Here is a 22,863-nt window from a genome sequence, read left to right as displayed (position 1 = left end):
GAGTCTTCGGGAAGAAACAGATGGGCAGATAATTACAGCCAGGTGTAATCATTTAAAGGTGGTAATTTAGAAAGGGTGGTTAAAACACAGAGAAAGCAGCACTTGGGGGGGGGGGGCTGGGGCGTCAGGAGAGGCTGCACGGAGGTGTTGGGCTTCTCTTACAGCCTCGCTCAAGAATAGGAGAGTGATTAGAGAGAGAGAGGGCCGACAGTTAATGGGGAAAGAGGACTCCTGACCGAGAGAACACAGGCGAAGGCCCTGTGGTTGTGAGCGAGAGTAGTACAAGAGAGACTCCAAGAAGTTTGGCGTAGGTGTGTGAGGCCAGGTGGGAAAACGGCAAGAGATGAGGCTGCAGATTTGGCAGATAGGAGGCCTTCCAAAGGCTTTTGGATTTTAGCCTTCCTGGATGGGGATCTTGAAGAGGGCTGAGTAGAAAGGGAGGCAAGATCAAGGTCAGAAGAAAATGTGTCGTTATGAAAAATGGCTTAGGCATGTCGGACTGGAGTTTGGGAGAGAGTTTAATAGGCAGGATAAGGTGTGAGGAGCTGAGCCGTGACAGTGAAGATGAAGAAGAGGCATCAAATGTATATTTAGGAAGTAAAATTAATAGGATTTGATGACTTTTTAAAATAGTAAGCAGGGAAAGAAGTCTGACTGCTTGGCTTCAAGCTGTGGCGAGGAAATACGATAAATATTGTGGTACTAAATACCTAGGTTAGAGCAATACAAGAATGAATTCCATTTTGAATACATTTGACTTTGTTTTCTAACTTCTTCCGGTACTATAATTGATGTTTTCCCAAAGGGCTTAAGTAATATGTTTAAATATCCAACTTTGTATAAATTTAATCTATGAGACATCATAGTTTCTGCTAAAATTTAAAAATTTTTGATCCAGGTTAAGTACTTTATTTTACATTTTAAGGAAACAGTCTAGATACCCTAAAAAAGACAAAATAGTCTCTCCAAGAGATGATTCAAGGTTTATGCCCAAGATGCCCTGTGGGGGCAATAATTAATAAATTTAAATAAGAGGTTCTTAAAGTTGAGGATATAAATTCAACAATCCAGTTTAAGTTTTATAGCTTAAAAAAATTGGACTATGGTCTTTTTTTCTGTCTTGAAAACCAAAATGTTACTATGCCTAGGATTAAATTAACTTAAATTCACAGTATTTTATTTACTTACAGTCTTTCAAAACAATACAGCCAAACATGGGGGCTTAAGTGGGTAGGAGAAGAATCAATGAAACAAGATGGGATTGTGAGGGAGACAAACCATAAGTGACTCTTAATCTCACAAAACAAACAGGGTTGCTGGGGGGAGGGGGGTTGGGGAGGGGGGGGTGGGATTATGGACATTGGGGAGGGTATGTGCTATGGTGAGTGCTGTGAAGTGTGTAAACCTGGCGATTCTCAGACCTGTACCCCTGGGGATAAAAATATATGTTTATAAAAAATAAAAAATTAAAATTAATTAATTAATTAATTAATTTTTTAAAAATACAGCCAGCATAGAATTTCTCAGTTTCATATACTTCACATAGAATTTATTTTTACTAAATAGCCTTTCTATCCATACAAGGATTAAAATATCTGTGGAAAGTTTTCAGTTTTTAAGAACTTCATTTTTTCTACAAAAGGTATTGGCAAAAATGTCAAAATATTGCCTACCAGAATGAGTAGTAATTTGTGCTAAATTTCCTAATATATGTTAAAACATTTTGATGATTTGTCATTTTAACTTTTTTAATATCTTACCATTACCAATTTTTTTAAATGTGGCCTTAAAAAGATTTTTTTTTAATTTAAGAAAAAGTAAGAGTTGAACAGTTTTGTTCCTCTTTAATAATTCATAAAATGCTATAACAGGAATAAGTTTAGAAAGTTCTTAATCCATCAATCTGGCCTAATTAATGAGTTTCACAAACTACCTTTATTCTGATTACAACTGTTTCCACTAGATAGCCTTTCTCATATCCATAATCTACATATTTTCGTTCAGTTTTTCTACTAAAAGAAAAAAGTAAAGTTTCTTCAGGTAAGAACTCTATTTAGCATTATTCCCTTTTGAAGGAACCAAACGGCAACAAAATAGTCATTGCTTCTTTTGAGTAAAATCTTGAAAAGAGTCCTAGATGTCCCTCTAGTGGTTCGTCCTATATTCCACAAAATTTGATGAGCACTGATGACATCCATTTTATGGTGATATATTGGTTACCTAGCAAACCTATTTGTTTTTCAAATCAGTCATCCTATGATGATAGAGTCAAAAATCTAGATTTAGAAAGTTTTAAGACAAACCACAACAACATTCTAAATTTCAACAATGTGAATACAAATTCCATTTCTCCAAGAGTGAACTAGCCAATTTGGGGTCCTTTGCTTTCCAGGTGCTAAGTATTTCTGAGTAATTGTGATTCAGTGTTCTCAGTTCAGTGAGCCTCCCTATGAGACGAGCAAAATGCTGTAGGTCTTCTGGATGGTAAATTTTTGAATATTTGTACAAAATTTGTAAAATGGGTTCTTGTATATTTTCCACATGCTGCTTATCTTTAAGGTATGGACGATCTGAAAAACATCATCATATATAGCTTAATGAATACTGGAAAGTTGTAGAAGATAATTAATTCAAAACAATACAGTTTGTAAATAATAAAAATAACAAATATTTAACAAACCCTAAATGTATCAAGATATTATGCAAGTAACTTACTTCGTATAGTATCTTATTTTAATCTTCATAGTACTCTATGAGGTAGAGAAATAAAGTCAAATAGGAAGAGAAGGGTCGTAAGTGGTTGTAAGAGTACAAGAAAAATTTCAAGCTTACTTGAAATTTAAAAAGATTAATTTCCTCAAGATGAACAGTAAGCAAAAGGCAAGCTTCTTAAGTACCTAGTTATAAAATATGAGAACCAACCAAGAATTTCTGAATGGGTAGGCAACAATTATTTATCCAGTCATTGTGGTGGAGATATAGCAGCAAACATAACAGACACCATTTCCTGCCCTCTTTAAGCTTATATCCTGAGTTTGGGAGGAGTGGGCAAGAAAAGAGATATATACATATTTTAAATTTTAAAAAGGGGGGGGGTTCCCTGGGTGGCTCAGTGGGTTAAAGCCTCTGCCTCTGGCTCAGGTCACGATCCCAGGGTCCTAGGATTGAGCCCCACATCAGGCTCTCTGTTCAGCAGGGAGCCTGCTTCCCCCTCTCTCTCTGCCTGCCTCTCTGCCTACTTGTAATCTCTCTCTGTCTAATAAATAAATAGAATCTTTTTTAAAATAAATAAATAATATGACAATGATAAGTGTTATAGAGAAAAATAAACAGGAGAAAGAATAAGAATTTAGGGTGGAAGGTCAGTTGCTATTTTTAAAAGGATAATCCAGAGGTAAGATGACATTTAACAGAGATCAGAGATAAAGGAAGAATGTAATTATCTGGGGAAAGAGATTTCCAAGCATATTTGTTAGATACAACACAACCTGTGGCAGGAGTCTGCTTGACATTTTCAAGTAACATGTGTATCAAAATTAATGTGGCTGTGGTGGTGTGAGAAAAAGGGATAGTAGTAGGCAATAATAGAAAGAACTTGGCTTTTACCTGTGTAGAACAGGAAACCATGAAAGAGTTAGGAGCAGATGTGTAAACTTGGCAATTCACAGACCTGTACCCCTGGGGCTAATAATACATTATATGTTTATAAAATTTTTTAAAAATTAAAAAAAAGAGCTATGAGCAGATAAATGAAATGATCTAGCTTATGTTTTAAAAGAATAACTCTGGCTACTATATAGAGAATAGACTCTAGGGAGGCAAGGGCAGAAACAGGAAAGCAAGAGAAGATACTAGTTCTCATTAGGGTGGCCGGAACAGAGACAGTAAAAAGTGGTTGAGTTCTGGATATATTTTGAGGCTAAAGCCAAGAAGAGGTGTTGCATATTTGACAGGGTATAAAAGAAAGAAAGTAGTGAAAGATGACTTCACAAATTTTGTCTTGTGTAACTTGAAGGATGGAGATGAACATTTAGTAAAGATTGGGGAAGAATATAGGAGGATCAGTGAAAAGATCAGGAGTTCACCTTGGGAGATGTTAAATTTGATATGTCTACTACAAGTTGAAATCTTGAGTAGACTATTTAGTGGGAGCTTAGGGGAGCAGTCCAAGTTGGTATATAACTTTGGGACTTAACATGTAGATGGTGTTTAAAGCCATGACATAGGATGAAATTTCAAAGGAAGTAAGTGTAGAAGAAAAGAGAACTGAGCTCTAGGACACTCAACATTTATTAGTGTGGTAGATAAGGAGAAATCAACAAAGGAGATGGAAAAATCAGCCACTGAGGAGAAAAATCAAGAGAGTGTGATGTCCTGGAATTTAAGTGGAGGGAAAAATGTCTAGAAGGAAGGAATGATCAACAGAAGCCAAGTGATAAAAGTTTTCCAAGAGAGAAGGAGTGATCTGCTCTGCCAGATGAAGCGGATGGGTCAAGTACAATGAGGACTAAGAATTGAAAACTGGAATCAGCAGTGCCAGATTACTGACAGTCTTTGACAAATTATGGTAGAATGGAGAGAAGGGGACAAAAATCTGACTACAGTGGGTTCCAGAGTAAATGAGATGAGATGAATGAAGGCAGGAGTACACAGAAAAAAAATGTTTTTCTGTAGAGTAGAGCAGAGAAATGGGAAAATAGCTGAAAGCGATTAGAGGTCAAAAAGGCTTTTTTCTAAGATGCAAGAAATTATAGCATGTTCATAAGCTGAAGTGAATTCTCTCAAAGAGAAAATTTTGATGAAATAAAGTTAACATTTGGCATCAGTGAATAATAACCACAGACATCATGTTTTGATTGCCAAACTTAATCCAAATACATATTTCTGAATGGTTTTTACCTGAAAAAAACACAGTTATTGCTGCAAGCAGAGCATATTCAGTATTAGTAATATTAAGTTCACTCATTCTTCTGTAGAAGCAAAATAATGTGGTAATAAATTCTTCAGCAATACCTAAAAAGATTAATATCAAATATATTTTCTTCAGACAATAGTGCATAATTAAACATACTGCCATTACCATCTTTTCTCAAAGCAGAGTAATAAAATGAAACATTGTATCTGATCAATTTTTCCCATCCAATATAATATTTTGTATTGTATGTAATATTACCAGTCAGTGTAGTAGGTGGACAGTCTTCATTGCAAAATGTTTCCATAGAATAAATAACACTTCTATTATCACTCTGACTGGGAAAATTCAATGAATGATCTGAATGATCTGATATTCTCATAGGACCTAGTAACAGGGAAAAATATAAAGTCTGATTTTTAAAAAGTCTTTATACAGATAATAAATCCAATCCCTCATCTGTTAGACAGGAAATATTCCCAACAAATGGTAGCTTTATAATTTTTATTCCTGAAACATAAACTGAGATAAATAGTTCAGATTTTATATAAATTTCATGTAGAAAACCCTGCAAAAATGTTTTCCATGGTGACATATAATTGGAAAAATAAAAGGTTTTCTTTAAAAGAAAAGCAAAGGCTAGATCAATGAATTGGAAAAGCTATCATGAAGTACTTATACCAACTAGTCAAATGAGAACATAATATTTATTATAAAAATGATGTTATATAATTTCTTGCTGTGTTTAATAGTAACCGTTAACATTAAGATTGAGTTGGTTGACATTTTTTACTTTCAGAAGCTGATGAAAGACATTCTTTCTGACTGTAAAGTTGGGCCCCATGAAGGAACATCACTTCAGTTTTTGATCCTTTGCATAATGCAGTCTGGTCCTCAGCTGTCAAATTTTCAAATCCTTGAAGAAAAGATCACATAATTGTTTGAAATGAGTAATGAAGAGGTAATTTTCAGGCATAAGATTTAATGTTTTTAATTATTAATTTAGTTATAATGTCAATCTAAGTGTTTCCTTAGAATAATCAAGATCTGTAATTTCAAATATGAACAAAATTCTTGATTCTACATGATAATATTTTGGAGCACTTTCACCAGAAATAGAGAATAATACTTTCTCATATGGAAAAAGCAAATTAAACACAGTCAGTTTAGCCTCAAAGAATTTATTTTTACAGTGAGTTATCTGTGCATATAATTTTTAGCCAACTGTAGCTTGATTTTTTTCATATTATACAATTTGATTTATTTTTATATTCAGAAACAACTATTTATTTCAAAACATTAAAAGACACAATCAATCATGTGTCTTGCACTAAGTCTTTGGAGTCATTTGAATGTTTTTAAATATGAATATTTTAATCATCTGATTGTTTTTTGTTTTATTTTGTTTTGAGAGAGAGAGAGAGAGCACACGAGAGGTCCAGAGGGGCAGAGGGAGAGAGAGAATATTAAGCAGTCTCCATGCTCAGCATAGAGCACAATGTGGGGCTAAAATTCATGACCCTGAGATTATGACTTGAGCAAAAATCAAGAGTGGGATACTTAATCAACCACACCTGATTGTTTAAAGCATACAAAATGAACAGCTTTGGTGGAAAAACAGGTTTTATTTTCCTAAAATGTCCCCTTCCTTTAAAACAGGGAACTTTTAAAAAATTAAGTATGAAACTGATTTTTTCACAAAGATCATAAAGTGATTACCTGGGAGTCCCTTGGTAAAATCCATTAACCCCTGTAGGTGTAGGACCACTGTCTCCGAGAGTCTCAAAAAGCTCAGTTCAGGATTTACGTACTTCTGCAGCTAGCCAACAAAAAGAAATAAGAGTAATGGATTTTATTTTTTTCAACTAACTTTAGATTTTTAACTTTTATGTTTATGCCCTTATTTTCTAATATAATTAGTTATAAATTATTTCTCCCCATTAATGAACACATACAAATTTCTTTGTTTCCTCTAAAGGAATTGTATATTTTTGATGAGCAGCCACAATGTTATTAATGAGCTGATGTTCCTCTTGAGTTAGTTCCATGCTCTCCTTAATCTATAAGAAAACGTAGGGGGAAAACTATAATGAATTTGTATTAAGCAACACATGTCATCATTAAAGAAACAAGAAATTTTATAAGAGTCTTACCATTTTTCCAGCTCTAGTGGTGGATGATACAAGCTTGTTGTCTAGTCCTTCCTCTTCCACTTTGATGCTAGAGTAAAAACTATTCTTCTGTTTAAAGTTCTTTCGAAGTCTCTTTGATTTGCATTGGATTTCTGTGAGCAAACCTGTGATATTATGAAATTCAAATAAGATGTTTTAGGTTTAGCAAATAACATCATAGGATTTAATGAAAATGTTCTTACACTGTACACATATATTATCATAGACTTGTCTTTTCACAAAGAACTTTCCTTTTTTGGCAAGCATGTACACAGCAATTAAATTTACTACATTAACTTCCTCTTTTCCTTCCATAACTACCTCTACTTACAAGTACATAGTCATCCTACACATAAATTAAAAATCAATTTTGCATCTCCAAACCATAAATTTAGACCTTTCATTTATTTATTTATTTGACAGAGAGAGCAAGAGATCACACGTAGAGAGAGAGGCAGGCAGAGAGAGGGGGGAAGCAGGCTCCCTGCAGAGAGTGCGATGGAGGGCTCGATCTCAGGCCCCTGAGATCATGACCTGAGCCAAAGGCAGAGGCTTAACCCATTGAGCCACCCAGGCGCCCCTAGACCTTTTATGTTAGAGAAATTTCTACATTATATCATGGAAACAACATAGAATACCAATTGATAAAGAAGTTCAACTACTTTATCTATGAGCTTTTTTCTTTGATTTTTTTTTATATAAAGTCAAGGAAATATTTTGTGATTTTGTTAAATGAGCTAAGTCACTTTTTTTCTTAATAAAACAGGACAATGGTATTTTGTTATGGCAGTCTGAGCAGTCTCAGAGATAAAGTAAATGATTCGGCTGGTTGGACAAGACGACCTTAAGATCGACTCCAACCTGAATTTTTTTTTTTAAAGATTTTTAAGTAATCTCTATCCCCAACATGGGGCTCAACCTCACAACCCTGAGATCAGGAGTTATATGTTCTATCAACTAATCCAGCCAGCCAGGTGCCCCCACCCCTGGAATTTTAAATAATAGGAATCCTTTTGGTCAAGCAATGAAGAGTTAAGATTTTATTAAAATAAGCAATGCAATATAAACAGATCATTGCATTGGTGTTTATTGAACAGGAGTGTAATTTAATAAAAATTGAAGAATATTATCATAGCAGTTAAAGGAAAATAAAAAGAGATAATGAAGAAACAGCCATAAAATTAATACAATAGAAAGATTGCAAGATAAGAGATTGAGCAAGACTAGATTAAGCATGAAAACACTAATACTTTATTAAAAAAATTAACTTTGAAATCACAATGACATTTTGAGCCCTAGAAAATAGGAGGAGTTGTGAAAATAAGGCCAAAATCTTAGTACTACCCTGAAGATTACATGATATCATGTAATTTATAAGCTAAAAACACTGTGAACAAAGAAGGAACTCAAACAGCCTAAGTACTCTTCCGCCTGTTCGAGTTGGTTTTTGACACCTATGAGCTATTAGTAGGCTCTACATACCTACTTGTCATGTAGGCTTCTAAAGATACAAGCCCAAAGAAGGGGAACTACTAATTTAAAATTCTGCTCTTTGTAGATAAATTATATGACCTTAGGTTAAGTCATATGAAAATACAAGGATTTCCAATGAAGAAGAACATATGATTATTGCCAAAATTAGACCAATATAGTGTAGAACAGGGTTTATGGAAATAATTACCTAGATTGGTTACTAGTCATCCCAATCTATCAGTTGTTAGAGAAATAGCTTAAATCTAGACTAGTATGTTAATGTTCCAAATGATAATTTGAGTAATGCATTATGTTGTCAATAAGATAGGAAAAACTAAAATCACCCTCAAAAAAGAATCCCCAAAGTCCATAATAACACTTACATTCTGCCAGCATTCCTACTGCCTTACACTTTTTCAGTCTGCACTCTTGACATTTCCTACGCATGTACATGTCCATTTCACAGTGGCCACCATTCTTGCAGTGATATACTGCATTTTTGGTGATACTACGTCGAAAAAAACCTAATAACAAAAAAAGTACATTTAAAATTTCACTATTAATGGGGCACCTGGGTGGCTCAGAGGGTTAAGCCTCTGCCTTTGGCTCAGGTCATCGTCCCAAGGTCCTGGGATTGAGCCCCACATCAGGCTCTCTGCTCGGTGGGGAGTCTGCTTCCTCCTCTCTCTCTCTCTCTCTTCCTCTCTCTCTCTCTCTCTCTCCCTGCCTCTCCACCTACTTGAGATCTCTGTTTGTCAAATTAAAAATAAATAAATAAATAAAATAAAATTTCACTATTAAGTATTTTTAGGGTTTTGTTTGTTTAAGATTTTACTTATTTGACACAGAGGGAGCAAGAGAGCACAAGCAGGGCAGGCAGAGGGAGAGGGAGAAGCAGACTCCCCACAGAGCAGGGAGCCTGATGTGGGGCTTGATGTGGGACTCAATGTGAGGTTTGCTTCTGGGACTCAATGTGAGGTTTGCTTCTGGGACCCTGAGATCATGACCTGAGCCAAAGACAGATGCTTAACTGACTGAACCACCCAGGAGACCCATTTTTTAAATATATATCTTCCTAGTAGAGCTAAGTAATCAAAATAACTAAATTATTTCAATAAAATGCTTTTTTCCATCAGTAAGATTCAATTTAATATATGTTTATATTCCCTCATGATTGATATCTTCTATTCCAAGGCTGTTTCTTTCAATAATCACATCTAGAAATTAAACAAAATAGTTCCATCAATTAAGATAACTTTCTATTTTAATACAACTATAATATATCATCTAAAGGCCTTTTTACAACTATGTTGTACAGAATATCAGGATTCCATGAAGCGTCTCTCAAGGTGCCCTTGAAAAAATATACGCTCCTGGAATTAAGTCAATCAGAGAAAGACAACTATCAAATGATCTCCCTGATATGAGGAAGTGGAGATGCAACGTGGGGGGCTTAAGTGGGTAGGAGAAGAAAAAATGAAACAAGTTGGGATCGGGAGGGAGACAAACCATAAGAGACTCTTAATATCACAAAACAAACTGAGGGTTGCCGGTGGGGGGTGGGGAGGGCCTAGGGAGAGGGTGGTTGGGTTATGGACATTGGGGAGGGTATGTGCTATGGTGAGTGCTGTGAAGTGTGTAAACCTGGCGATTCACAGACCTGTACCCTGGGGCTAATAATATATGTTTATTAAAAAATTTAAAAATTATTTTTAAAAAATCACAGAGCTAAAGAGAAAAAAAAGAATATATGCTCCTGTAAAACTATAAGGAAAATCTCTTTTCTTTTCTCCTCATATTACCACCTCAACCATACAAATAGGAAAAGTTATTCTTTGAAACTTACTTCTCTATCCTTCTTCCTTTTTTAGCACTCACCCAGGTTAGAAAACATTTTTAGGTTATTTGGTCTGAGACATTGAATAGGCTGTGGTTTGTGTGTGTATGTGTGTATGTGTGTGTGTGTGTGTGTGTGTTTTGGTGGAGGTGTCCATATTATCCTTTTCACTTCCTAAATCCATGCATAGCAGCCCCCCTTCTCATTTCCTCTTTCATTCCCTATTCCTATGCAGTAACCTCTGCTATCTTCCTCTTAATCCATTCCAAGCAGTAAAGTTGACAATCTTTGTCAATGCCCCTCTTAGAGACCTGCCATACTCTTTTTTTCTGTAGACCACACTTGAGAGTTTTGTGATTTAAATTCAGCAAAGGAAGTAGAAATATCAGCTTAAGTTCTAGAACCATGCCTCATCTTCCATCTAGCTTTTTTTTTTTTTTTTTTAAGATTTATTTATTTATTTAAAAGAGAGAGAAAGAGCAGTAGAGAGAGAGGACAAACATGAGTGAGGGTCAGGAGAGGGAGAAGCAGGTTCACCACTGAGCAGAGAGCTCAATGTGATGTGGGAGCTGGATCCCAGGATACAGGGATCATGACCTGAGGTGAAGGCAGGCGCTTAACCCAGGGGCCCCTTCTTCCATCTAGTTTGAACAGCAAGGCCCTACCTCTTAAAAATAAGCAAATACTTGCCCAGCTATTCTATTCATAAAGCTGGTACCTAATTTCCCACAGTCTTCATTTGGCTATTCTTTGTGAGGGATGAGTTGTGAGATTCTGATAGCAAATCTTCACCCTGATCTTCTAAACAGACATGCTTAACAAGATGCATTGCCTAATGATTTCCGGGTTCTGTCACAACATTGCAATTGTAAATAAAAACATTGCAGGAGTGTTTCAAACTTCATCAAGGACTCAAAACTTCATCAAGGACTATTTTCACTCTTTGAAAATCCCATGGTCAATTATGATCTTCACTTGCAAGCCTCCCGTTTGTTTTCAGAAAAGCATTCAAAGAAATTAAAATAGCATCATAGAAATCATTTAATTCAAATTCCCTTCTAATGCATGAATTATATCAAACACATGAGAAGATGGAGAAGTTAACATTCAGATATTTTTAAAAATCATTTTTTTCTTAAAGATTTTATTAATTAATTTATTTATTTATTTGACAAAGATAGAACGCGTATGTGCTGGAGCAGAGGGGTGGAGGGAAGGGGCAGAGGGGAAGGGAGAGGGACAAGCAGACTCTGAGCCAAGCACAGAGCCTTGCACTCCAGCCTTGATCCCACCACCAGAGATCACAACCTGAGCCAAAACCAAGAGCCAGTCGCCCAACCAATCGAGCCACCCAGGAGCCCCTAAAAATCATTTTCTATTCCAATATCCGATTCATCTAAAACCACAGAAACCTCCTGCAGCATAAATACTGAATTTTCTATTTAAATGTAAAAGTTTTCATCAAAAATGAAAACTAAATCAAAGCTATTCCATTTTCATGTCTTCTAGGCACGGATTGACCACTTTTAAATGTATCATTGGCTCTCTCTGGTTTTATTTTTCACACTCTGAAAAATAAGAGTATTCTTACACGCCTAAACTTCTATGACTCTTCAGTAAACACTAGGACTTTCAGTTTGATTTTAACTTTTTCCTTACCCTTGCAACCTTCGCAAGTAAGTGCATTATAATGATATCCTGATGCTTTATCACCACAAACTACACAGAGTTCTTCCTGTCGCTTAATCCGAATAGAAGAGTGAGTGAGTCTGGGCCTTTTTATTCCAGAATAGCCATCTTCAGCATCATGGTCAACCACATAAGTGGGTTTATTTAGTTCATAGGAACCAAATACACACTCTCCACCACCAAACTGTGGATCCAAGCTGTAAGTGTTGAAATGACTTTGTAAAGATTGGGACTGCAGAGCTGTTGGAAACTGGACCGTAGAATACTGGCAATAAGCTGATTCTTGAAAATCAGTGTCGTGCAGCTGATAGTTGATTTGCTCTGGCAGAATATCTAGTTGTTTTAATATAAAAAAAAAAAGAACAAACGGTAAAAAGTCAAAATTCCATAATTATTTTCAAATGTCAAAGAGCTGTGTGCTCAACAATGAGTTCAACATGTCCACTGCGTCGCAAGGACTTGCTGGCCAGCACCAGGAGCAAGGAGCGGGCAGTAAACTGATTTATCCTGCTTCATAAGTGCTGCCATTCCAGGGGTAGGCGGAGGTTGCTCTGGGACTGGGAAAAAGGCCAGTCTGTTGCTAATGGCTTACGTATCAATCCAGTCTCCCTTCTTAACTAGAAATGTGTATTTCCCCTTGTCTGGAAGGAAAGAAGGCTTTCCCAATCCTTTGCATTTCCCTTGTGTGGATAAAGTGGTTTGCAGTACAGTCAGGTCAGTAAAGACATGAATTAATAAATTATCCCACACCCCCCCAAAAAAATCAAACTAAAATACAATTTTACTTGGTTATTTCAAGCAAATATATGTATGTGTGTGTGTGTATATATATATATATATATATATATATATATATATATATGTTTTTGTTTGAACTCCCATTAAATATACCTTAACACTGTCCTTTGCCATTTGTACACCTGATTTAAATTACTAGTTTCTTTTGCATTTTGTTGACTAACAATTCTAACTATCAATTATCTGGGGATAAATTTGCCTGCTTTACCAGGTTACTATAAGGATGAAACAAAATATGGTATGCAAAAGCATATATAAAATATAAACTAATGCTTAATGAATATCATTATTATAATTACCAGAAGCTTCCAAACACCAACTTACTTTCTTTTTTAAGATTTATCTATTTATTTCAGAGAGAGTGCGCACATGCGCGAGCTTGGGGAGGGGCAAAGGGAGAAGGAGAGAGAATCCTTGGGCAAACTCCCCACTTGATTCCTGGCCCCTGATGATGTGGGAAACAGGCAGAAGAAAAAATTATTAAATTTCCTCACCCACTGACAAGCCCTCGAAACAGGCAGAGTGACATTTCTCTAGGGACTCAACTACTCCACCTTAATGCTTTGCTAAGGGCAAAGGGCAATCCTAGCCTGAGGACCCCTACCCTCAACCAGGATCCTGAAGTCTACTTTAACAATTCCTTTGAAAACTTCCTTTATCTCAAAACTCTCCAAGCATATGACCACTGATACACATCTAAAGGTTCTCACCAACAAAGGCTTTATTACTGGTAATGAATAACCTTTTTCCCCAACAATATCTAGCCCCTCAATGTCCTGGAAACCTTGCTTACAAAATTCCTTGGAGACTTACACCATCCCTGACCCCCTCCCAACTTGTAAGTCATATAATGGGCCGCTCCTCACAACCCCAGGTAGCAGCTCTTTCTGCCCATCGGTCCTGTCCCTCTGCTTTAATAAACCACCATTCTGAACCATAGATGTCTCAAGAATTCTTTCTTGGTCATTGGCTCTGGACCTAACCCCACTTAAACCTCCCTTATATTCTAAAACTTCATCACTGAGATCATGGTCTGCACCAAAATCAAGAGCCAGCCTCCTAACCAAACTGAGCCACCCAGGTGCCAGGGATGGCGTAAGTCTCCAAGGAATTTTGTAAGCAAAATTCTGCTTTCAGGAAAATTTCTAAGTCTAAATCCAGAAAATTGGCTCCAAAAGGACCCAGGAATACTGAATATCTATATCTGTAACTAGTAATATTTGTACTTTTCCTGATGCTGAGTCAGGTGATTAAACTTACTTTTAATCTCAAAATTATACCACCAAGATTGGTAAACAGTATAATTTTTATTAACGCACATAATTCACTTGCAATCTCATAGCATTCACTCTAATGCTAAGTGTTGAATAAATACTAATAATAACCTAATATAAAAAGAAAGGTTATCAGTAAAAACAATGTAACTTTTTTTATTAAAGAGGGCCTTTCTTGAATTAGTGTCAAAAGACTGCATAATACTAGCTGATGTTCCATTAGCATGGAAATTAGAATTGAAGCCCTAACCTTTACCTTAACCCTAAAAGAAAACGGCATTTAAATTTATATAATGGGCATTAAGGAGGGCATGTGATGTAATGAGCACTGGGTATAAGACTGATGAATCATTGACCTCTACTCTGAAACCAATAATACATTATATGTTAATTAATTAAATTTAAATTTTCAAAAATTTAATAAATAATATTGTAAGGGCCTATTTAGCCAGAACGATTCCATCTCAGTTAAACAGTGGTTTTGTTGTTTCTGCAGTAAAACTTAAACTGACCCTACCCCCCACCCCATCCCGATGCCAGGGGAACTTACTTAAAAGCAAGTCCAGGAAACAAGTAAAATATGGTCGACCAGTCCCTGATAACAGAGCCCAAATACAAGGGCGGGTCAGGCCAGGTGGAGACATCGTTAATCACTATCTCCCTAAAAAAAATGTGGGCCCGGGCTGCCTGGGTCGTTCAGTGGGTTAAGCCTCTGCCTTCGGCTCAGGTCATGATCTCAGGGTCCTGGAATCAAGTCCTGCATCGGGCTCTCTGCTAGGCAGGGAGCCTGCTTCCTCCTCTCTCTCTCTCTCTCTCTCTCTCTCTACTTGTGATCTCTCTCTGTCAAATAAATAAAATCTTAAAATAAAATAATGTGGGCCCCACCTTTTGGGCACCTCTTGGGTGCCAATTCTGACCAAGGTGATAGGCTAGTTCAAATAGCTACTATAGGGTGAATTTAATTCAATTGGCCACCTGCGTGTGACCTAGCAGGACTATGCAACTTTCACTGTGTGTTACAATCTCATTGGCCACCTGTGTGTGGCCAGGCTCAACCACATGACCATTGCCCTTTAAAAGTTAGTCTGTGAGGCTGGGAGGGGTTGCTCTCTCTGTAAGAGGCGCCCGGACCGGTGGACTTGATTCTCTGTGCTGGCGAAAAATAAAGCTCAGCTTGACCTTCGCTTTGTATCAGTCTCGCTCCTTTGATCATGGACCCTAACAATATAAATAATAAATAAATTAATAAATAATTTTTAAACCCACAAAAACAAAAGATTAAAGATTAAAAAATTTAATTAAGTTTATCTTATAGCCTTAGTCTTTTTGGAGAAAATTCCTTTTGTATCCTGCATTGTTTCTATTTCTTTCCCTTTGATAAAAATCTTATATTAAGATGAAAATTTCAAGTATATGAAATAACTACTCTGAGCCACATTTACTGAATTGCATGTGAACTATCTTCAGCTAAACCCTAAAAATAAATTCTAATTTGCATGTTAATTCAAATTTTAAAAATCAAATACAATTTTAGACTATCAGGCTTTTCTCTCTTTACATTTGATTCTTGCTTACAACATTTTAGAGTTACTGATTTTTTTGAAATTAATTACATTCCTTTGTAAGAGAATGATTTTTTAAAGTTTTTATTTTAATTTTTCTTGTAGGGAAAAACTTAAACTCTTTGGTTTGCTTGTTAATTTCTTAAAAAAAAAAGCTCTGCAATTAACCATAATGTCACACAAGAAGTGTTTTATCAACCATTATACCATAGCTTTTTGTTACATACCATAGTACTGCACTGGTTCAGCAAAACAGTAACCATCAGATGTAGTGACATAAGAATTTGCCATTCTCTGCTCCAAGTCTCACTTATTCATCGGTGAATGCTGAAATAGAACTGAAGGAAACAAAACTTTTGCAGACTCTTTGAAAGTATGCTCATCAAGTCAGCATGATTTTATAAAAGTACAATACTATTTTTGAAAAATAAAGAGTTTAGTAGAATTTTTACACTAGACATTTCTATTTACCCTTTAACTGGAAGAATATTGAGTTCTCATATCTCTACACACCAAATTATTAATTCTGCCAATTTTTTATTGCTTGGCTTTTTACAAACAATTCAATAAATCTTGGTAATAATGAAAGTGGCTTTTGAAAGTTTACCAAGCTTTGGTGTTAGGCTTCATATACTGCTTTTGCTACTTATTTATGGGTCATTCATTAAATCTCCTTAAACCTTAGTTTCTTCATTTGTAAAAGAAAAATAATAAAACCTTCCTAGCAAAGTTGTTGGCGGAGTTGAATTAATATATGTAAAATCTAGCAAAGTTCTTAATAACTCATTCTTATCATCACTATTCTAATAGTTCCAAGATCTCAGTGTTCTAACTTTAGATGAATTGGGAAGAAAAATTGGACTTTTTCATGAAAGAAATTAAAGAATAGGAAAAAATTGCTTTCATAGAATTTGTTTTTATCTTCTAAATCTGCTCTATTTTCTTAGCCCTGTGATATGCTAAACATTAAAATACTAATTTTGGCTCTCTTGACTAATTAAAATTTTCTCTTCCAAAAAAAAATTTATGGATTACTGGAAAAAGTGTTATACTTTTTAATAGTAAAGTCTAAAACTAAAATGAACAACTCAGGAAACAACAGATGTTGGCAAGGATGCAGAGAAAGGGGAACGCTCTTACACTGTTGGTGGGAATGCAAAGTGGACAGAGCCACTCTGGAAAATAGTATGAAGGTTCCTCAAAAAGCTAAAAATAGAGCTACCCTACAACCCAGCATTTGCACTACTAGATATTTATCCAAAGGGTACAAACATAGTGATTCTTGAAAGGCTACATGCACCTCAATGTTTATAGCAGCAATGTCCACAATAACCCGCATGCCCATCAACAGATGAATGGATAAAGAAGATGTGGTATATGTATACACATACAATGGAATATTACTCAGGCACCCAAAAGAATGAAATCCTGCCATTTCCAATGACATGCGTGGAACTAAGGGAAATAAGTCAGAGAAAGACAAATATATGATTTCACTCATATGTGGAATTTAAGAAACAAAACTGATGAACATAGGGGAAGGGAATAAAAAATAAGATGAAAACAGAGGGAGGCAAACCACAAGAGACTCTTTTAACTTTAGGAAACAAACTAAGGGTTACTGGAGGAGAAGGAGGTGGGAGGATGGGGTAACTGGGTGATGGGCATTAAGGAGGGCCCTTGATGTAATAAGCACTGGGTGTTATATGAAACTGATGAATCATTAAGTTCTACCTGTGAAACTAATATCAAATATGTTAACTAAATGGAATTTTAAAAAATTTTAAATGGTAAAGTCTAAAAATCATAAGCTTTTATAAGAAAAATTATTCACAGGGGCGCCTGGGTAGCTCAGTCATTGGTGTCTGCCTTCAGCTCGGGTCATGATCCCGGGGACCTGGGATCCAGCCCTGCATCCAGCTCCCTGCTTGGCGGGAAGCCTGCTGCTCCTTCTCCCACTCCCCTCGCTTGTGTCCTGCTCTCGCTGTCTCTCTCTCTCTCAAATAAATAAAATCTTTTTAAAAAAATTATTCACAATCTAAGATGAACCCTTAACAGGAAAAACTGTTTGTTTTTGTTATTACCTAGAAAGGAACTCCAAAAATTTCAATAAACTTCAACAGGAAATCACAGCTTAAGAAATTGAAAATTATTTGAAGAAAATAAAGGTCACTCTAAAGTCCATAGTCTTTTATAGCTTTATCCTCTCTATTAAAGATAAAGACAGTTTTCACCTTTAAAAAGAACAAAAAAAAAAAGAGAGAGAAAGGAAAAGAAAATGGGTTTTAAATCATGCCAAAAAATTTATGTGACAAATTTCTTAGCCTCTGAGATTATATTGAAAAGTCTGTTCCTTTGATTTATTATTCATGTGTGAACTTCATGGCTGAGGTTTCTATATCCATGAAGATGAAGATGATTTAAATAGTAATATCTTTGAAATGTGTCCCCTTTATCATCTAATAGAATATATGTTCTTCTAAAAGCACTTGAATCTCCCAGTCTTCTGACAGCACAGCAGTAGTCCTTTAGAATAAGCACTGGATGAAAGGGATGAAGCAAAAACAGTGCCCCCGGCCAAAAAAAAGTGAAATTTTAATACAAAGTTTCCCTTGAAAAGTCAGGACTAAAATCAGTAAGATCAGTCAGTCAACACTTCCGTGTTTCCATATTGCAACAAGTCAATTAGCTCACCATATAAAAACAATTCTGAATGTTATCCATTTAATATGTGATACTTTGTAGCAATGGTTCTGTTCAGTTCTTTCCAAGCTTCTCTTTTGAGCCTCAGTTAACATTTAGAAAATTAAAAATGAATCTGAAAACTTGAAGTTACTCACTCTTCTTTAAAAATTGCTGCACTTACTATTAGGCTTCATATAATATTGGACATCTGAAGAAGATTGAAAATTAAAATTGGTACTACTTAGATGCAGACTTCACTGAATGAGAGTTTGAGAAATAATATAGAATGAACCAGAGGTAGCTCGTTAAAACAAAACTGGTGCTATCCTAACAAAGACACACAAAAGTATTTTACAGCGATCCCACTATCAGGGTTCAAATTGTAAATAATAGTGTTCTGAAACCAAATCTTTCCAATACTGTAGATAAACACTCAAAAATATTATCTAAAGTAGACCTGTTTGGTTTTTTAAAATTTTTTTTAAGATTTTATTTCTTCATTTGACAGACAGAGATCACAAGTAGGCAGAAAGGCAGGCAGAGAGAGAGGGGCAGGGGAGAGAGAAAGAGAGAGGAGGAGGAGGAAGCAGGCTCCCTGCTGAGCAGAGAGCCTAATGTGGGGCTCTATCCCAGGACCCTGAGATCATGACCTGAGCAGAAGGCAGAGGCTTTAACCAATTGAGCCATCCAGGCGCCCCTGTTTGGCTTTTGTTTTGTTTTGTTTTGCTCTTTTCTGTTAGGCTTCTTTTAAAGTTTATTTATTTATTTAAGTAATCTCCACATCGAAAGTGGGATTCGAACCCATGACCCCAAGATCAAGGGTGACATGGCTCTTGCCTAAGCCAACTAGGCATCCCAAAGCAGACCTATTTTTATGTACTAGTTATATTCAGGTCATTTATGGGACATATACATAAAAAGACTTTGATTAAAAATATGCCTTTTAAAATATAAAATATTTATGTTTTATATGCTCATAGTAATATTGATTATTTTCTACAGAAAATTTTTCACTATGTGTTCTTCAGTCTTTTAGATGTTTAATAGAAGTATTATAATATGTATGCATAATAAATACTTTCAGAAATAAAGTATTCATAAAATTAGTTTAAGAACACTCAAGTAGATTATTAATAGCATAGAGGGAAGTATGTAATCAAAAACTTCCTATCTTATTAAAAAGAAAAGTTACAGTAATCCTGGAGTGATTCTGTTTTGTTATCTTTCCTAGTAAATATTTATTTAAAAACAAAAATAACTCAGTTAAGAGAGGAGCTTTTATCAAGAGGATCAATTTAGCATGGGCAAAGTCTATATTTTTTTCATTAACAAATACTTTAGATTATAATAGATTTTTCATAGATTATAATAGCTATTTTACTGAAAAGATACTTAATTGCAGAAATGAATTTGCATCTCCTCTGCCTTAACTAGGTATTGTGCTAAGTAAATCTTCATATGGCTAGAACTTTACCAGGAAAAACATATTGACTCCAGAGAACTATATCCTCCACATGTTAAAGAACTTTACAGTTTTTATATTTTTACTCTTGCAATATATGTCATCTGAATCATGAATAATACATTGAATAAAATTAATATAACTGAAAAGTAGATGGCTTCATAAGAAAAACTGAAAATTTCAGTTTTCACAGTAGTCTCTACCAAAAAAAATGAATGATAGTGCTCTATGATACATAATTATAAAAAATTTTTTACAGCAGAGCCTCTTTGAGCCAAAGTTCTCTGAACTTATTGGAACCAAGAAAAATGAAAATGAAACGGATATATTTGAATAACAGCACAAATGAAGGCTTCTTGATTTTTTTATAAGAATCTGTCCTTTAACCTTAGAATACTGGGAAGATTTTACATGCTGAAGTTTTCACATAGAGTTTTATTATACAGCTTCATTGAGATGTAATTTACATAATATAAAATTCACCTTTTAAATTGTACAATTCTTCATTTTTAGAATATTCACAGAGTGTGTAACTATCACTACCATTTAATTCCAGAGCATTCGTATTACTGCAAAGTAAAATTCCCTACCCATAAGCGATCACTTCCCATTCTTTCCTCCCCCAATCCCTAGCACAGTTCCTATGTATTTGCCTATTCTAGACATTTCATATAAATGGAATTATGCAATTCCATATACAGTTTTAAATGAAAACAGTATTTAATTAATATTATGTCAAGTAATTTTCACAGCTTAAGAGAGAAATCAGACTATACATTTAGAAAATTTGTGACTATGAAATAAATATATACTTCAGAGATCTAGAAATATATTTTGTGTCCAAAAAAATTTTTATACTTTGTATAACCATAGCATTTTGAGTAGAAGTTTAATTCCCAGAATACACCTTTATCAGAATATATTTCAATATATTACATATATTGAATATATATAAAATATATAACTTGATATATTTCAAGTTGCCTTGAGTTCACATATAACCTGTTGTTTCAAAAAATAAAATGTATTTTAAGAAGAAGTTATTGATTAAAAACAAGTTTCATTATAAAATGTAAGAGTAAATATCACCGTGAACCAACTTACATTATTACATCAAATGTCACCTGGAGTCCAACCACAGTCCAAAATTGCCTTGTCATTCTTCAGGAGAAGACCAATCACTGTATAATCTTCTTAAATTTCTCATCTTCAAGGAGCAAATGCTTTTTATAGTTTGACTATCATAGTAACAACAATTGGCTTATTCATTTCGCAAAAGCTAAATGAATGTGGTAGAAACTAAATAGAGTTCCAAAAATACCCTCAACCGTTTACAGTTTAACAATAGTTTCAATTGCCCACAAAATTAACATTCATATTTAATTGAGACAGCATAAAACTATAAAATTTGGGGTTTTGAGGGAAGACAAAATACTCACAGTTAAACAATATGACTAGAGATTGTCCTTTTCCTCGCAGAACAAGTATAAATGGATTTAACAACTTCAACTTTCCAGCTGGAGCAAACTGGACCTTTTCCCTATTTATCAAGGAGCCAAGAGGGGGGGCACTCTGCATACACTTAGGCTCCAGACACTCTGCAGAGCAAAGCTTCAGCTCTATCTCAGAGACAAACTTCCCACACAATCCTCTCTTAGGTCAAAACAAGGGCAGTTATTATTTGACATAAATCAAATAATAACCAGATCATCAGGGATAGAGGTCTTTGGGACCTTCAGGTCACACTCTCCCAGAGTTCTTTATTGTTTACTTAATAAATATTTTGTTTTCTTGATTAAATTTGACATTCTCCCATTTTGGTTACAAAACACTGGGTCTCTAGAAACTACTAAGCAATATGCACAGGAAAGGAAAACCCCTCATTAATTCAGACTCCACTAATACAGGTGTTACAACAATTCAACTTGAAGTTGATCTCTGCATTCCCTACCCAAAAAAAGGTGTTAGCCCAATTATAAATGTGAATAATAATTAAGATGGGTACAAGTCATCTAATCCAACCCTCTCCATTTTTTGGCTTAGAAAAACTGCCACACAGATAGATACTACTCCTTTTTCAGGGGCTCATCACTAGTTAGTGGCAGAGGTTAAACTCAGTGCAAATGCAAACAGTTGAACAAGATATGTAGGTAAGTTCACCATGATTTTTTAATGTCATCTACATGAACAAAGCTTGTTGGATACCAGGGTCATGGTCTCACCTCTGCAAGGCATTTCTACAGAACCAAGGTTATAAATATATTCCACAGCTACACTACCATTCTCCTGGTCCCCTCTCTGCTGACTCGTTTATTTTATAGGACTGTAGGCTGTAGTCTCTGTCCTCCCTGGTTCTAGTGTCACATTCATGTGGCCTGGGATACAATAGTCTACCTTTCTTGGCACTTGATCTCAGTCTACATTCAGTTTCTGACTTCACAACTACTAAGTTGATGCTGACTTCTTCAAGGGTCCTTATCTATTACTGGGAAGAATTCATAATAAAATCTCCAAGTCATGTCACATGAGTTTTGTTTCTCTTTTAAGATAATAGTCCCTGGATCTATAAATTTTAATCAGTGAATCAAAGAATAATAGTCTCGGCATTATAATTCATTTATTTGATTCTAAAATATTCCAAAAACAGGCTCCAAATTATGTCTTAAAAGAAGTGACACTCTACTAAAAACCTTACAATGAAAGACAGCAAAACAAACAGACAGTACTTGATGTGTTTTAAAAGCAATGCTTAACTTCTAAATATTTATCAGGGACATTTGTTTCTTAAAAAAACATTTTTAAAAGAACTTTAGCCTTTTCATTATTGTATACAAGTATCACGGATAATTTATAAATTCTTTTATCATTGTTTTTTATTTTTTAATTGAGTATAATTTTATACAACAGTATATTAGTTTCAGATTTAAAACAAAATTATTCAATATTTGTATATATTGTGAAAATACTAACATAATAAGTCTGATAAACCTCTGTTACCAT

At 35.0% G+C, this 22,863-nt stretch overlaps 1 protein-coding gene across 4 annotated transcripts in view; it reads right to left on the bottom strand.

Moving 5' to 3' along the window:
• Positions 1–1,529: 1,529 nt before the first annotated feature.
• Positions 1,530–22,863, bottom strand: part of LOC132001336 (bile acid receptor-like) — a 58,626-nt gene continuing 37,292 nt past the window's right edge. Inside the window, exons 1-12 of one of the 4 annotated variants that reach the window (XM_059375818.1) lie at positions 21,303–21,371; positions 20,968–21,070; positions 15,944–16,054; positions 12,053–12,415; positions 8,940–9,080; positions 7,066–7,208; positions 6,868–6,972; positions 6,632–6,731; positions 5,706–5,828; positions 5,174–5,299; positions 4,900–5,013; positions 1,530–2,570 (exon numbers count right to left, since the gene is read on the bottom strand). In XM_059375818.1, the coding sequence (XP_059231801.1) occupies positions 2,323–2,570; positions 4,900–5,013; positions 5,174–5,299; positions 5,706–5,828; positions 6,632–6,731; positions 6,868–6,972; positions 7,066–7,208; positions 8,940–9,080; positions 12,053–12,415; positions 15,944–16,007 (1,527 nt within the window). In that variant the 5' untranslated portion in view covers positions 16,008–16,054; positions 20,968–21,070; positions 21,303–21,371 and the 3' untranslated portion in view covers positions 1,530–2,322. The other 3 variants (XM_059375820.1, XM_059375819.1, XM_059375821.1) reach the window with 3 other exon arrangements.

The sequence above is a fragment of the Mustela nigripes genome, chromosome 14, assembly GCF_022355385.1.
Source record: "Mustela nigripes isolate SB6536 chromosome 14, MUSNIG.SB6536, whole genome shotgun sequence".
In the NCBI taxonomy this organism is placed as follows: Eukaryota; Metazoa; Chordata; class Mammalia; order Carnivora; family Mustelidae; genus Mustela; species Mustela nigripes.
The sequence above is the reverse complement of the archived record's forward strand: the minus strand, read 5'-3'. Positions and strand labels throughout refer to the sequence as shown.